The sequence below is a fragment of the Sebastes fasciatus genome, chromosome 14, assembly GCF_043250625.1.
Source record: "Sebastes fasciatus isolate fSebFas1 chromosome 14, fSebFas1.pri, whole genome shotgun sequence".
Classification (NCBI taxonomy): domain Eukaryota; kingdom Metazoa; phylum Chordata; class Actinopteri; order Perciformes; family Sebastidae; genus Sebastes; species Sebastes fasciatus.
The window spans coordinates 31,088,847-31,103,740 of NC_133808.1; the positions used below are offsets into that span (position 1 = coordinate 31,088,847).

The following is a 14,894-nucleotide window of genomic DNA, read 5'->3' on the forward strand; positions in this document are numbered from 1 at the left end:
AAAATGCAGGATTGAAAACCTGATCTCACCTCATGGCGACGTTGCTCCCATCCACCACGACAGGCCGAAGGTTTTCTTTGTCATCCAGCAGCTGGGACGGACACAGCAGCCGACAGGAGTCCAGAGAGGAGCTGGAGGAGGACGAGGACGAAGAGGAGGAGCAGGCCAAAGAGGATGACAAAGAGCAGGAGGGAGACTGGGAGACAGTCGGACCTCCTTGTAGCTCCATCTCTGTCTTGGTTCCCAGTTTGACCAGCTCGCCCAGGACGTCGTTGATGAGTGCGTCTGGGCCCAGCTTCCTCAGCACCAGCAGCACCAGCTCCTCAGAGTAGCCCAGCTTGAGAGCAAAGTCCACCTTGGCTCGGTAGTCTGTGACGGGGTCAGCGGCTGGAGGTGATGTTTCTAGCTGCGGGGGGTTACCGGGTGCCAGGTCCAGCCTGACTGTCTGGAAGACTGAAGAGGACTCTTGTTGGTGTAGGGGAGGCTGATCTTGCTGAGGGTTCTGAGATTCAGACCCATTCTGGAGCCGTTCATCGTCGCTGTCGGAGAAGTTACTGCAGCTGCTGCTGCTGCTGTAGCTTGAATTAGTACTAAAACTTGTGCTACTGCTACCAATACTGTCGCTGCTGGTACTCGGGGCTCCAGCTTTGACCTGTAGGATACTCCCGGGACCCGTCACGGTGCTGAGGCCGACCTGCCGCTCAGCACCTTCCACATGGAGGTAGTCCAGATCCAGCCCCAGGCTGAGGATGTGGCCCATCCCATCCTCCAGATGGTCCTTCACGCCCATGAAGCTGTCTCATACATCCAGCTCCACGCCCTCCGTGACCTCCCGGGCACCGGACAGACCCCACCGTTACTGCTGGGAGTTAACAGCTCACTGACTGGTGCTTGGAGGGAAGCTTGAGGGAGACACAAGAAACGACTGGTTAAATCCCTGAGGACTGCATGAAAGTGATCGTATCATTTTGGGTCTTAAAGGGTGTGTAGGATTTGGCGGCATCTGAGTACCCCTCCGCTCACTCCCCCCTTTCCAAATTGGTGGTACCCAGTTGGGGACCTCCGGGTCTGAAAAGTGAAGCCAATGCCGAAGTAAAACTACTAAGTTAGGTTTAGGAAAAGATCGTGATTTGGGTTAAAATAGCTCAGAAAGCGGCGTAACCTAAGTACTGAAGTTACGTGACAAATAAATCAACTTTGACTTTTAGTTTCACACGGGACACGATCAGCAGTCTCCTGGGCGACAGCCTGGTGTTTGTTGAACCCTCCACCATCCTGGCCTCCTCCCTAAGAGTGGCGGTGGTGGGTGATTATCTTTACAAACGGATTTGTGATACGTCAAAAACAAACGTAATCTGCAACAAAATACCTCAAAACGTAATTCACAATGCAGTTAAGCTGAATGGAAACGTACATTTTTAGGAGACCAGGCAGGAGGGGCTCATTCTAAGCTAACAAAAACAGCATATTATGAATATTATATTCAATCGAAATGTTACAGACTGGCCCTTTATATATGCAGGAATGAGTCAGGTCTAAAGGCTCTATTCATTTAGATACAGATACAATCCACTAATTGTTTTCTATATACATTAAAAACTGCTTATATGACTTTATAACCGCGTTTACACCTGGTAGTAGCATGTGATGTTTATCTGGATTTCTTATCTGAATATGGAAAATGCAAGTTGTACGTAAATGAGGTCTAGCTCACATTGTGGTCAGATCTCAGGCAGGTGTGAAAGCATTCAGTTAGGCCACTTTACTCTGCTTCTTCCATCTCAAGCAAACTCTGCAGAAAACCGACAGACTCTTCATCAGTAAAGGAAAGATAAGTAGCAGCATCGCTTCCCATGAAACCTCTTCCAGGCAGCTCCATAGTTTACATATTGAGACACAGCAGGCTGTTCAGAGGTAGAAAGGACGAGTTGAGATCTGTAGCCCTCCTCCCACTTCTACTGATTTGCATTTTAGCAGCGATGAGCTCTGCTGTCACAGAAGCTTCAGTTAGACTGGAGGCTAAATACCAGACACCTGAGCCGACAGCCATGTCCAAGTGATGCCAAAACACATCACCGACTAATTACTGTCGCCTGTAGCTAAGAGCCATACACACACATGAAGGATCAGCCGAAGAATAACACCGCTGCCAAGAATATTACCTCCAATACAAACAGATATGGATAATTTATGATGTTAAGTACTTTACACAAACTAATTAAATGGCAGAATGTATTTTATTTTTACACAATATATTGCGTTGTTTTCTTTAATAACAGTTGCGTGAGAATAACACAATAACATGACTGTGTCTGACGGACTCTCTGGTTACCTAATCTATGCATGTATTCACCACGATGGGCCCGTCATTCTTTGGCTACAGGCTAATACACAATATTCCTCTGTATTCAAATATATACTTGCAAAACTCTAACAATGAGCAGAATAACATGCACGCTGTGGATGCAATTTAATACAACAGCATCACAGACTAGGTCTGTTTCTTGACAACACACTTGGATACATACTGTATATGATAACATAAGTGCTTTTCCCTTAGTTATTTATGAATCCTTAAAGTCGTTTCACACCAAGCACGGATTTTTGTCCGAAAAAAAATCACACGGAAATGTATAAAAAAATGATTTTGTGGGTTCTTATGAATGCCTGCACACCGCTTTGGAACATTCGTGCGGGGGAAAAAGTTTTTAGACAGACCTTGATGCAAAAATGCGGTGTGAGAATCTGCATGCAGATTTTCCGCATTTCCACCGTGTGAGTTTCCAGAGCCTTGGAATAATGACCATTTGTTTTTGGGGTAACAGACCGTTGGACAAATGGGCTTTTTCTGTCCTATGGGTCATTTTTTGGTGTCTATTGGTGTTTGGGAATAACAATGGGCCGTCTCCTTCTCAACACCCAATAACGTACGACAAACACGGCCAGCAAACATGAGACGTCGGGAAGACGTTCAGATCATGTCTGTATAACGTCCGTCAGTCCAGACCCACTTTTGTACGTCTGGTGGACGTGCAGGTTGGGTTCAATATTTGGACGTCTGGTTAGGGGCCTTTTTGAACGTCTGTGGACGCGCAACTCAGGTTGACATCAATAGTTGAACGTTAAAAAGACGTTAAAAAAGACGTCATTCTGGCTCCTCAGTGGACGTCTTTTGGACGGTCGACAGAGGTCAACAGAGATGTTCAATTTATGTCAAATTTTGCACACAATCGCACTGAAACGTTTTTTAGTTTGACAGAGTTCTTTAAAAAATACTTGTCTGACTTGAAGAATTAAGCTCATTTTAACGTGAATAGAAATGTTTAAACAGTAATTTTTTTTTTCTTTTTAGTAATAAACATATTTATTACTCATCACACGTAAATCAAAACAATACTAACCATTTGCCGGCTAAATCGTTACACAAATTAATTCATTCCATCGTCCATCAAAATCTCAAACAGCAACAAGTAGGTTTAGTATTATATGATATGATTTTATTTAGAGCTAATATATTGTAAATTGATTATTTATTATCTGGTATGATTATACCTGGTTTTAGTATTTGAATCTATAGTCTTTTATTACCTTTTATCATTTTAAAGAACTACTGTCTCAGACTCAACATGTGACTTTAAGCACGTTCATGCATGAGTGTATGAATGATCCATGTGTTATGCGTGTATGCACATTGTGACTTTGGTATGTTGTGTGATGCAGTGGCCTGGAGCCCCAAGACAAATTTCCTTGTGGCACAATAAAGTATATCTTATCTTATCTTATTTTAAATATGTTTGATTGGAAGGACAGAGCATCATTTGAGGATGTAGTTACTTGATTATAACTGTAGTCACTGATAAAGTTCACTGTGCAATAATAATGTAACTTTAACAACAATAAAAGGACATGTACTGTAGAGCGTCACTGATGCAAAGCACCTGAAACCAGCCTCAGCAAATATCGTACATGTAGGAAGCCTCAGCATGAGCTGCTGTTCTGGTCCAACCTGCACCACATCATGGGACTTTTGACCTGCAGATAAACATGCAGATATGTTCTGTCTACATGCACAAGAAAACACTACATTTGCATGAGTGATAAGATAATGTTTGTTCTCTGGAAATTACGTCTGAAAGAGTGTGCGTCATCATGTTATATTAGCAGACGGGACGTTTTCCTGTTTACTGTAAACAGCGTCACATAGTGAGCCGGTTACTTAAAGAATGAGTTGTTTTATGTGTGCTGGGATGTGTTACAAGTGCAGAAAGATCAATCCGACCATGGCCCCAGCCCGGTCGTACTACTGACACAGTAATTTGCAAGTCATTTTGCGTGCAATAAGATCACTGTAACATAGAGTAAAAAGAGAGAGAGAGAGAGAGACTGCTGATGGTGGAAGACTTTAAAGACTTTCAACCAGGAGACCGCTGTTAGTGTCCAAACATTTTGAGTTATTTGAAGTTACGTTAGTGACATTTGTGACGTGTTTTCCATACTTCTGTTACGTTGTTTCCTTAGTTTATGTACTTATTTTACGCCCAACCACGATGTTTTTCCTAAACCTAAGTGGTTTTGTTGCCTAAACATAACTGCGGCCATTTAACACTGTCTCACAGCAGTTTGTGAGACGCACGTGTCAATTTCTGCTCCAGTCTTTTAAAAATAAAACTACTTAGATAGGTTTAGGAAAAGATAGCGGTTTGTGTTTGAATAATACCGGAAGCGGCGAAACTTAAAGATAGGGTCGACGATGCTGGAAAGCTAGCATGAGTTTTCTCTTCCATTCTCCAGGAAACGTGCGGCGGCGACACGCTTTGAGTTCATCCTGGTGCACGCCAAGGGTAGAGTACGAGCAGGGAGGCAGGGAGGCATCTGATTGGTTCTTTCCAAGCGGACCGCGAGGCAGTGATTGGTAAACGTTTTTACAGGATTACAGCAGCTACAGATGACGGCTCTTTTCCGGTCCTTTTTCAGAGCTCATTAGTAATGGATCGCTGTCGGGGTGTAAAGACCATTTCAACCAATAGAACAGATAGTGGAGACTGGAGAACATCGTCTGCCCTACCTTTAAGTACGGAAGTTATGTGACAAAAACGACTTAGTTAGGTTTAGGAAAAGATCCTGTTCGGGTTAAAATAACCCAGGAGGTGGCGTAAGTTAAGTACGGAAGTTACGTGACAAATAAATCAACTTTGACTTCTGGTTTCACACGGGACACGAACACCGGTCTCGTGGGGGGAAGTCTTGTGGTTTTTGACCCCCCCATCCAGCCCGACCTCTTCCCTATGTGGCATTCGCTGTTACAGGCTAAAACATGCGAAAACACCGGTATGGTCCTTTAAAATTCTATTAAAGGACCATGAATGCAGTTTGTATTTAATTTCAACTACAGTAAAGTCGTGCCTTACAGATTCACATTCACAAAATAAAATTCAAATTGATGTTCATGAAATTCTGATTATTTAAATATTAAAACATGAGCCGATAAGTCCAGGCAGTATTTATGAGCCTGTCATGGTAGTAATAGTAATTTAAAAGAACCCTTAACGGTCCTACAGCCTCTTCCTGGCCCGCTGGGCCCTGTGGGGTTCCACGGATTAGATAAAACAAAGAGGGATCTGTTGTGATGGGTCATTGCTTAGTGACCCCTTTAAATAAACATGTGTTCCTCACAAACACCTCCATAACTACATAATAACTACATTTAATGAAGGCTTTAGGCCTCCTAAAGGGCTCTTTATCCGTGGATCTAGTTCAGTCTTGTTTGCTTGATGCATCATTTTCCCTCAGTAACATAACGGGGCTTTTGTTCATTGTGTTTCAGATTATCAACAATATGAACAATGATGGTTATAAGGCCATTCCTCCAGTTGACTCTACCTGTCTTGTTGTGCACAAAGGAATTGAAAGTCAAAAATCAGTGATATGATGATGACGCCTTTAACACCACAAACAAAATCCACTGTCATGTGTTTGTGTGTTGGGTTGTTTATCTGTGGAAATACCCATGAAGGGTACTTCCAGAGCATCAAACACCGTTACTGCAGACCAGTGAACCCTCTCAGTGAAAGCATTATGAGGTCACTGTCTGATTGTCTGTCTGAACGCTGCTCTGGACAAAGTGGAAGCATCTCGGACTCACAGCTGTTCGGACAGTAAACCACCCTGACGTCAGCTGAGACTTAACTTCAATCTGACATGGCAGAGCGAAGCCTCTGAAGAGACAAACTAAGACAAAACTGTGCATCATATAAGTGAAAAAACAGGAAATATAGTGAGACTATGTTAAAAAGAAACTGTTTTCCATGCCTGGCGGTCCCTGTGGACAAACGTGGTAGTGTTTCCAAGCACCAGAGTCCATTTAGATAACATCTCATTTTACTGCATCAGCAGCGTCTGACAGTCTGCCCACCCGATCTCATTGGATGTAAATAGCGCAATATTTCTGTGTGTCATGATAACGCATTTTAGGCTTTTCATGTGTCATTTAATGCCACATCGTTTGCAATGCAGTCACAAAATGTAATCTATTTTATTCATGTGTATAGACACGAATTTCCCTTTTCTTCGTGATGCTCAGCACGACTTTCAACAACTTTTTTTTGTGCGTTTTCCAACGAATGTCCAGCAACATGTGATGCACATGTCAATTTCCGCTCCAGTCTTTTCAAAATAAAACTACTTAGACTTAGCTTTAGGAAAAGATCGCAGTTTGGGGTTTAAATAACACCAGAAGGGCTTTAACTTACTGAAGTTACGTGACAAATAAATCAACGTTGACTTCTGGTTTCACACAGGAAACGAACAGCGTTTTGGTCCCACCCCGACCTCGTCCCTAGATGCCGCTCGCCGCTCTTTATACTTCCCAGTTCACAATTACGTAGATTACATACGAGTTGATTTCATCCTGACCATCACGAAAAAAAAGTGAAATTTGTGTCGAAATTGGTGTTGGTTCCCAGCGGGGACCGGCGGAGCAGCGAGGCAAAGCTCTACTCCTGGCCGGCGCAGAGCTCTCCACCTCCCGCCGGAGCTACGACGGCAGGTCGAAGGCAGCAGCGAAGCCGGATCCTGGTCTGTCCACGGCGGGCTGGTCACTGCTGGAGGCCCCGCTGGAGTCTGAGCTGAAGGAGTTTCTGGTGAACCTGCAGTCCGACGGGGTGGCACCGGTTACAAGCATTAAGATGTATAGAAATAGACAATCTTCTCTCTGATGGTCTCGTTTACTTATGGAGGTCACTGTTTCACAACCAGTTAAAAGTTCCTCACAGTAACTTTGAATTAAGATTAATGTAGTACATTAAATGGTTTAAGAGTTCATTAAAATGATTCTTTATCAACCCGGTCTCTTCCAGGTGATTCAGCAGAGTTAATATCAGACGTTGTATGCATGCGTATGTGTGGTTCTATTTTAGCGAGAGTAGTAATGAGGAGCCTCTTTTGGATCTCAGGCTAAAGCACCGGAAAGCCGGGGCCTCTTGATGTCCCGACCCCGACGTCTAAGCTGCCGCGCCGCTGTGTGTCACCCTGAATGCCACAACAAGAGAGCTGGAATAATTTAGTCCGTCAACAACAAAAGAGGCACAAAAGGAAAGAGAGCGAGAGTGTGTTTTTGTGTGTTCTGTGTGTGTGTGTGTGTGTTTGCGAGTGTGTGTGTGTGTGTGTGTGTGTGAGGGGGTGGGTGTTGGGGGGGGGTAGAAGTGTGTCTGGCTTGCCGTCCTTCAACAATGCAGCTGCCTCCCAATCTGTCCTCCTGTGACGGGAGTATTGTTCTCGCGGCCCGAGCAGCGTGCACAGATGGAGGCTGGGGCTCTTTAAACCCGTTCACCCCTGCCCAACACACACACACTAACACACACACACATACACACTAACACACACACACATGCACATGATGCCGGGTGATGCAGCAGTCACACCGGCCTCGGTCACAGGTCGCCAGACGGAAACATCGAGGAGTCAGCAGAAATATGACACAGTGACACAGCGAGTGTAGATCAGCCGGTCAGGAGCAGACGGATCATCTCAGGCAGCGTCTCGCTGTGACTCCGAGCTTTAGGTTTAAATATATCATATAAACAAGGTAAAAAAAGCTGTATTCTCACAGTACTGATGGTTTTAAGCAGACTGCACTACAGAAGTGAAGCTACGCTGTGGTGAAACGAGCCCAAATAAACCAAATACAAGCATTCAGTCATTAGAACTACTCTCATAAACGAAAAACTCAAATCTCATTTTGGAAAAAACTAGCTTTGATGATGGTCAATGTTATTGTTATTCATGCAAACTATTATTTTTCTAAGAAGTTATTATACCCACTAGAGAACCAAATAATTATAGTCTGTCAGAAACAAATAATACTATGAATACAGTAGCTGCTGCAGGATATTATATTTGCAGTCGGGCTGGGCGATGTGAAGAAAATCAAATATCACAATATCTTTGACCAAATACCTCGATATGATGTCGATACTGAAGGGTTGACTATTGGTGCTTTCACTAAAGGTTTAAACAATGAGATGTTTGATAAATAATCATCAGTAAAGTGGACATAATGAACAGCTAGAACAGCCTGGTGATTTAAGAAAATGACATCACTTTACTGTAATGCAGCCTTTAAAACCTGGAAAAGACAACACTTATATATTATATTATAATATCTAAAATCTAAGATCAAATCTAGTCTCATATCACGATATTGAATATCGATTGTATTGCCAAGCTCTAATTTGCAATAGTAAGTCTGGAGCATTTAAAATGATTAATAGCAAAATAATAATAAAAATATAATGTCACAAATCAACAAAAATCTACAATTTGTGCCGAACTGTTGATGCTAAATATTCATTATGAAATCTTTTATTCCTGCTGCTGTGAAAGATGATATATTATTTTTAGTGTAATGTGCTATAGTGACATTAATGTTGAGATTAATATCTATGAAATTAAGCAAATTTATCCAAAAGAAACTTTATAAAAAGTAAAAAAAAATGTTTTTATCCTTTTGCCTGTAAATTAAGTAGTATTTTTTTATATGGATGTTTTTAAGATGTCCTATTTGTCCGCTGAACAAATGAAGTTCCTCGCGGAAAATAAAGTAATTTGAATTAAATCTTAAAAACGGGTCAGTTTCTGCTGTTTAGACCTGCAGATTAAAATGTGAAAGTAATCCCTGTTTTTTATTGTGTTCTCTGCACATCTAAACTACAACTCAACCACAGCAATATTGAATTTTGTCATGGATTTTCTGTATCAATTATATTTTAATAACAAATATAGCACAGTATTCGTTGCATTAGAGCTGCAACGACTAATCGATTAGTTGTCAATCGCCAACTATTTTGCTAATCCATTAATCGTTTGAGTATTTTTTTAAGATAAAGAAGTTCTCTGATTGCAGCTTCTTAAATGTTAATATTATCTGGTTTCTTTATTCTTCTATGACTGTAAACTGATCTTATATATAGTTATATAATAATAATAATATATATAATATATTTTTGTATTCATTTTTAAATGTATGCATTCATTATTTTACGTGTTTATGCATTTATTTATGTATTTATTTATGCACAATTTACCCTTAAAATTTCACCTCTTTATTTATTTCCTCAAACTTATTTATTTTCTGTATTTTTGCTACAATTAATGACATATTTTTTTATTTTTTTATTTATTTATTTATTTAATCATTCATTTATTTATTTATTTATTTATTTATTTTTGTCAGCTTCTGTCCTCCATATTTTCCTCCTCTATGACAGTAAAATTAATATCTTTGAGTTGTGGACAAAACAAGACATTTGAGGAAACACTGATCCACATTATCTGACATTTTATAGACCAATCAACTAATCAATTAATTGAGAAAATAGTTGCATAATTGGCACTTTTTTTGCAGCCTCAGCGACATTCAACGACTTTTCTGTAAAACAAGATATTTGGAATTAATTTGCAAATGAATTCAGATTTGCGGGTTAAAGATTTAACGAGACATTATTATTTTGTCTTTATGTTTTGAAGAAATACAAACACCTGCCCCATGAGTCTTTCAGTTCCTTTAGTTCAGACATTTAGAAACTAAATACAAGTTAAATTTAGCCGCTTGGCAGAGTTTTGATTCCAGGTCTGTACGAACATATTCTATACGGAGAGAATAACTCATCTACCGAATCATTCCAGTCTGTCCACAGAGAGCAGATGCTGCAGCCTCCACCTCAGTGACCCGCCTGCCTTTACACCGGGTATCTCTGTATGTGTCATGATCCAGGGTTAGCCCCCTTGGGGGGGGGGATGAGCTCCCCCGAGGCCAGACCCTGACCGGTCCCTCAGGGGCCGAGCCCGGCACCGAGCCAGTCTGCCACACCAGCGACCGGCTGGGAGGGGGGACAAAGGGGGTGGAGGTGGTGGTGGTGGGGGGGTAACAGATGCCTGCTGAAGCCACAGGGGACCTCCCTGAAAGCATCCTCCTCTTCCTCCTCCTCCTCCTCCTCCTCCTCCTCCTGCTCTCCTGCAACTGGTGGCGTCCAGCTTCACCCTCAGTGATACATATCACCACTGTCTGTCTGTCATGTGACCTCTGTGGTCGGGGGTCGGGGGTGGCACTCACTTTCACCTCTGAGCTGTGCAGACTCTCGGTCTGGTTACGTCTGCTGCTAAACAAACCAGGAGTGGACCATGTGTGGGGAATCTTCTTGTTGGTTTTATATCTATCAAATTGGAGTGAAATTAAACTCTTCATTGTTTTATGGGGGAACCCCGAAGGAATCCCCCAAGAAGTCCTGGTTGAAACCCACACAGAGCCTTAATATCGGTCTCAATTTCACTTTATACTGAACATCTACAACCAGAGACTGAAGTGGAAAAGTGGTTCTCTTATTCACATGTGCTGTTTATTCCTTATTTCTTTAAGCATGTTATACTGCGTCAGCCATAATTAGTTGTGATTTAATTGCTTTATTATCATACTTTGGTGATGCATCTTCTATGGTAGGCCGATAATACTCCATTTATGGAGTTACATTAAAGGGTTAAGGTGGTGTGTTTAAGGTCTTTCCTGTAGTATAGTCGGGTATCATTCAGGTCCCAGTCAGGATGCTCCTACATATTATACAGAGACACGTCCTGAATTTATAAAGTGAATAAAACATACTAGGAGATATTGGGTTTGGGGCTCATACATCATTTTGGACCGTTATTATCATTACTAGTTAAATGATTATTTTATTATTTTTCACAGCTTAATTCTTCTCTAAATGTTTTCCCTAAAAGAGCACATTAAGACAACTTTTAAATAATGTTTCATTAATTATATTTGTTCACAAATAAAAAAAAAGTTACGACGAAGAGTTCAAAAATGATTTTACAAATAGGACGTGAACATTGTATTGATACATTACAGCACCTTTGTTCTTGTGAGAAGTGCTGAGGAGTAAGATGTAGAAGTGCCGGTACGAAGTATAACCGGTGAGTACCTTTGAACTCTGGTTGTGGGGGAACCCCAAGAAATCCCCTAAGAAGCCCAAACAGAGCCTTTTCTATGCAGTTCACTAAAACCTTCCACAGTGAACTCCTAAAAATCCCACTTTGCAAATTCCATGACGATCCATCCAATAGTTGTTGAGATTTGAGTAATTCTGGTAGTGGATGGACGGATGCACATTGCTGCCCGCGGGCCACCAATAAAACAAACTATTCTTTTATTAGACATTGTCTGTCTTTAACTTCTACTGTTTGAGCTGTTGTGTTGACACACACATATATGCAACTTTCAACATGTAAAACACATCTGAGTTAGAGACAAAAGAACACAATCATCACAACAACTCTGCATCTTGGAGTTTCTTTGTCTGGCTAACTCTTCTCTAGTTCAGGGGTTCTCAGACTGTTTGGGTCCAGGGGACCCCGTCTTCATCAGAACACCCATTATATTTACTACCATTAGATGCTATTGGAAGTATTTCACTTCAGATATGTTTCATAATGATAAACAGAAACCCATTTCAATCTAAATCATGTGGAGATTAGATGAAATCTTTTATTAGTCCCACAGCGGGGAAGTTTGCAATGTTATTGAATGTTAATACCGATTATATACCTTTAAACAGACGGTGATTTTATTCAGATTGCATTTGGACTTGACAGCATTTATAGCAGTAGAAAGACTGCATAGTTCTAATAAATCCAAATGTTTAAACTCAGCAGTCTAACGCAAACTTTAAGTAAATGCTTCAACTTGTTTCTGTGTGTCACAATCATATCAGAGATTTTATTGGCCCAGAGCTAAAGATGGACGGAGTAATGGACACTATATATTTGTTTTATTGGTGCAAATGGTTCCCATAGATATGCACTTTTTAATGCATTAAAAAGTTTTTTAATGTTTTAATTTATAGCAAATTCTTTCGACCGAGTGTCACAGACTCCCGGGTCCCACTTTGAGAATCACTGCTCTAAGTCTGGTCACATCTGCACATATACAGCAGCCTGTTTTTGCTATTAAACTGACTACTCTGAGTTGAGTATGGACGGGGAGATTTCATGCAAAGCTGAGGCTAACTCAATGCAAAAGAAAACAGAAACACTCACCACACAGCAAGGCAGCAAAAGAGAGAGAAGGGCAACAACTCCTACAACTTCTCTCCTGAAACGCCACCTTTGGTCATTCCATCAGCAACGCAGCACACAGTCAGAACAACTTCAGGGGGGAACTTCCCAATAACGGTGCTGGTGAAGTCAACAAAATCCCTTTTTACACGTATCCAGATCTCCAGAATCCAGAATCTAAAGTAAAGCTTGTCAATCCAAGAGGAGCAAAATGATCCAGTTTCCTAGTTGAGTTTAGCAGCAATCCTTCAAGGTTCTGGTTGAGAAGTGTGTCTGAGTGTCCTCAGCGTCCTCAGTGTCCTCAGTGTCCTCAGTGTCCTGCAGGCTGCAGGTTCAGCAGTGTGACTGACAACAGATGGAGTGTGAAGCATCTACCCATCCTCCTCCTCCTCCTCCTCTACCTCTCTCTGACCAATACCAACGCACCAATCTGACACACGTCTCACTTTTCCTGTCTTCACTGACGCTTATTACACACACACACACACACACACACACACACACACACACACACACACACGCACACACACACACACACACACACACACACACACACACACACACACCAATCAGCCACCTCTCCACCAATAGGAAGGAGCTCTAAGATAAGCCAGGAGATCTCCTCCACCCCCCCTCAGACACACACACACACACACACACACACACACACACACACACACACACACACACACACACACACACACACCAATCAGCCACCTCTCCACCAATAGGAAGGAGCTCTAAGATAAGCCAGGAGATCTCCTCCACCCCCCCTCAGACACACACACACACACACACACACACACACACACACACACACACACACCACCACCATCCGCCGGCTTCAACCATGAATGGACGAGAAGGCGTGAGTTGACAATGGTGGGAAGGGGGGGGACGCACAAAGGAAGGCCCTCGACGGGCAGCTGCACACACACTCACCATGCTCACCATCACACACACACACACACACACACACACACACACACACACACACACACACACAGAAATACAGATACATGAGGAGAAAGAGAGAGTGAAAAAAAGAAAGCAGGAGCCAGAATTGAGCCCTGCGGAGCACCTGGCCCACTGGGGACGGCTGCCGCCATCCACCTCTTTGTTTCACGGGCGGGGGGGGGATCGGCTTGACTCAGACAATGAGACGAATTATGTTAAAAGTAGTGTGTGTGTGTGTGTGTGTGTGTGTGCACCCAAAATGGGTGTTAGCAGTGTGTGTGTGTGTGTGTGACGGAAAGTTAGCAGGTGGAGGAAGGAAGCTGTGAAGCCTTCAAACTAACAAGAGGCAGAAAAGGAGGTAAAGAAGTGAGCTTTATTGTACAAGATGGCTTCGTGTTTTCAAAGGCCTCAGATTGTGAGGAGGGGTATTACTTAGAGGCTCAGAGGAGGACGGAGACAAAGACATGGCTGCCTGTCAGGCCGGACTTAAACAGCTCCAGTTACCAAGCCATCATTTCACCTTTAAGAAAAGGAGGAGCTTTATTATTTAGCCAGCGGAACAAAAACATGATTTACCCTTCAGCAGAGGAGAGGCTGAATACACGCCAAAACAAGCCGTCAACAAGGAACTGAACCCTTCAGTGACTGTGCCGATAAGAAACAACACAGACGCACGGCAAAGTTCATCTATTTGATTCGTGACGCTCAGAACGACTTTCAACAACGTATTTTTCGTGCTTTTTCCTACGAATGCCCAGCAACACGTGACGCACGTTGTCAATTTCAGCTCCAGTCTTTTCAGAATAAATCTACTGAGTTAGGTCCAGGAATAGATCGACTTGGTTAGGGTTAGGTAACAAACTACTTAGTTAGGTTTATGAATATCGAATTGGTTAGGTTTAGGCAATAAAAATACTTAGATCAGTTTAAGAATATCGACTTGGTTAGGATTAGGAAAAGATCGACTTGGTTAAGTTTAGGAAAAGATCAACTTGGTTAGGTTTAGGCAATAAAAATACTTAGATCAGTTTAAGAATATCGACTTGGTTAGGATTAGGAAAAGATTGACTTGGTTAAGTTTAGGAAAAGATTGACTTGGTAAGGTTTAGGAAAAGATCAACTTGGTTAGGGTTAGGTAACAAACTTCTTAGTTAGGTTTAAGAATATCAACTTGGTTAGGTTTAGGCAACACACTACTTAGTTAGGTTTAGGAATAGATCAACTTGGTTAGGTTTAGGCAACACAACTACTTAGTTAGGTTTATGAATATCAACTTGGTTAGGTTTAGGCAACAAACTACTTAGTTAGGTTTAGGAATAGATCAACTTGGT

General features: G+C 42.0%; 1 protein-coding gene across 2 annotated transcripts in view; it reads right to left on the bottom strand.

Annotated features, from left to right (window-relative positions):
* LOC141781908 (putative ribonuclease ZC3H12C) overlaps positions 1-14,894 on the bottom strand; it is a 32,609-nt gene that overhangs the window by 6,282 nt on the left and 11,433 nt on the right. Inside the window, exons 1-2 of one of the 2 annotated variants that reach the window (XM_074657881.1) lie at positions 12,589-12,920; positions 30-902 (exon numbers count right to left, since the gene is read on the bottom strand). In XM_074657881.1, coding sequence (XP_074513982.1) covers positions 30-790 — 761 coding nt within the window. In that variant the 5' untranslated portion in view covers positions 791-902; positions 12,589-12,920. Of the gene's footprint in view, positions 1-29; positions 903-12,588; positions 12,921-14,894 lie in introns of those variants that run through there. The other variant, XM_074657880.1, reaches the window with a different exon arrangement.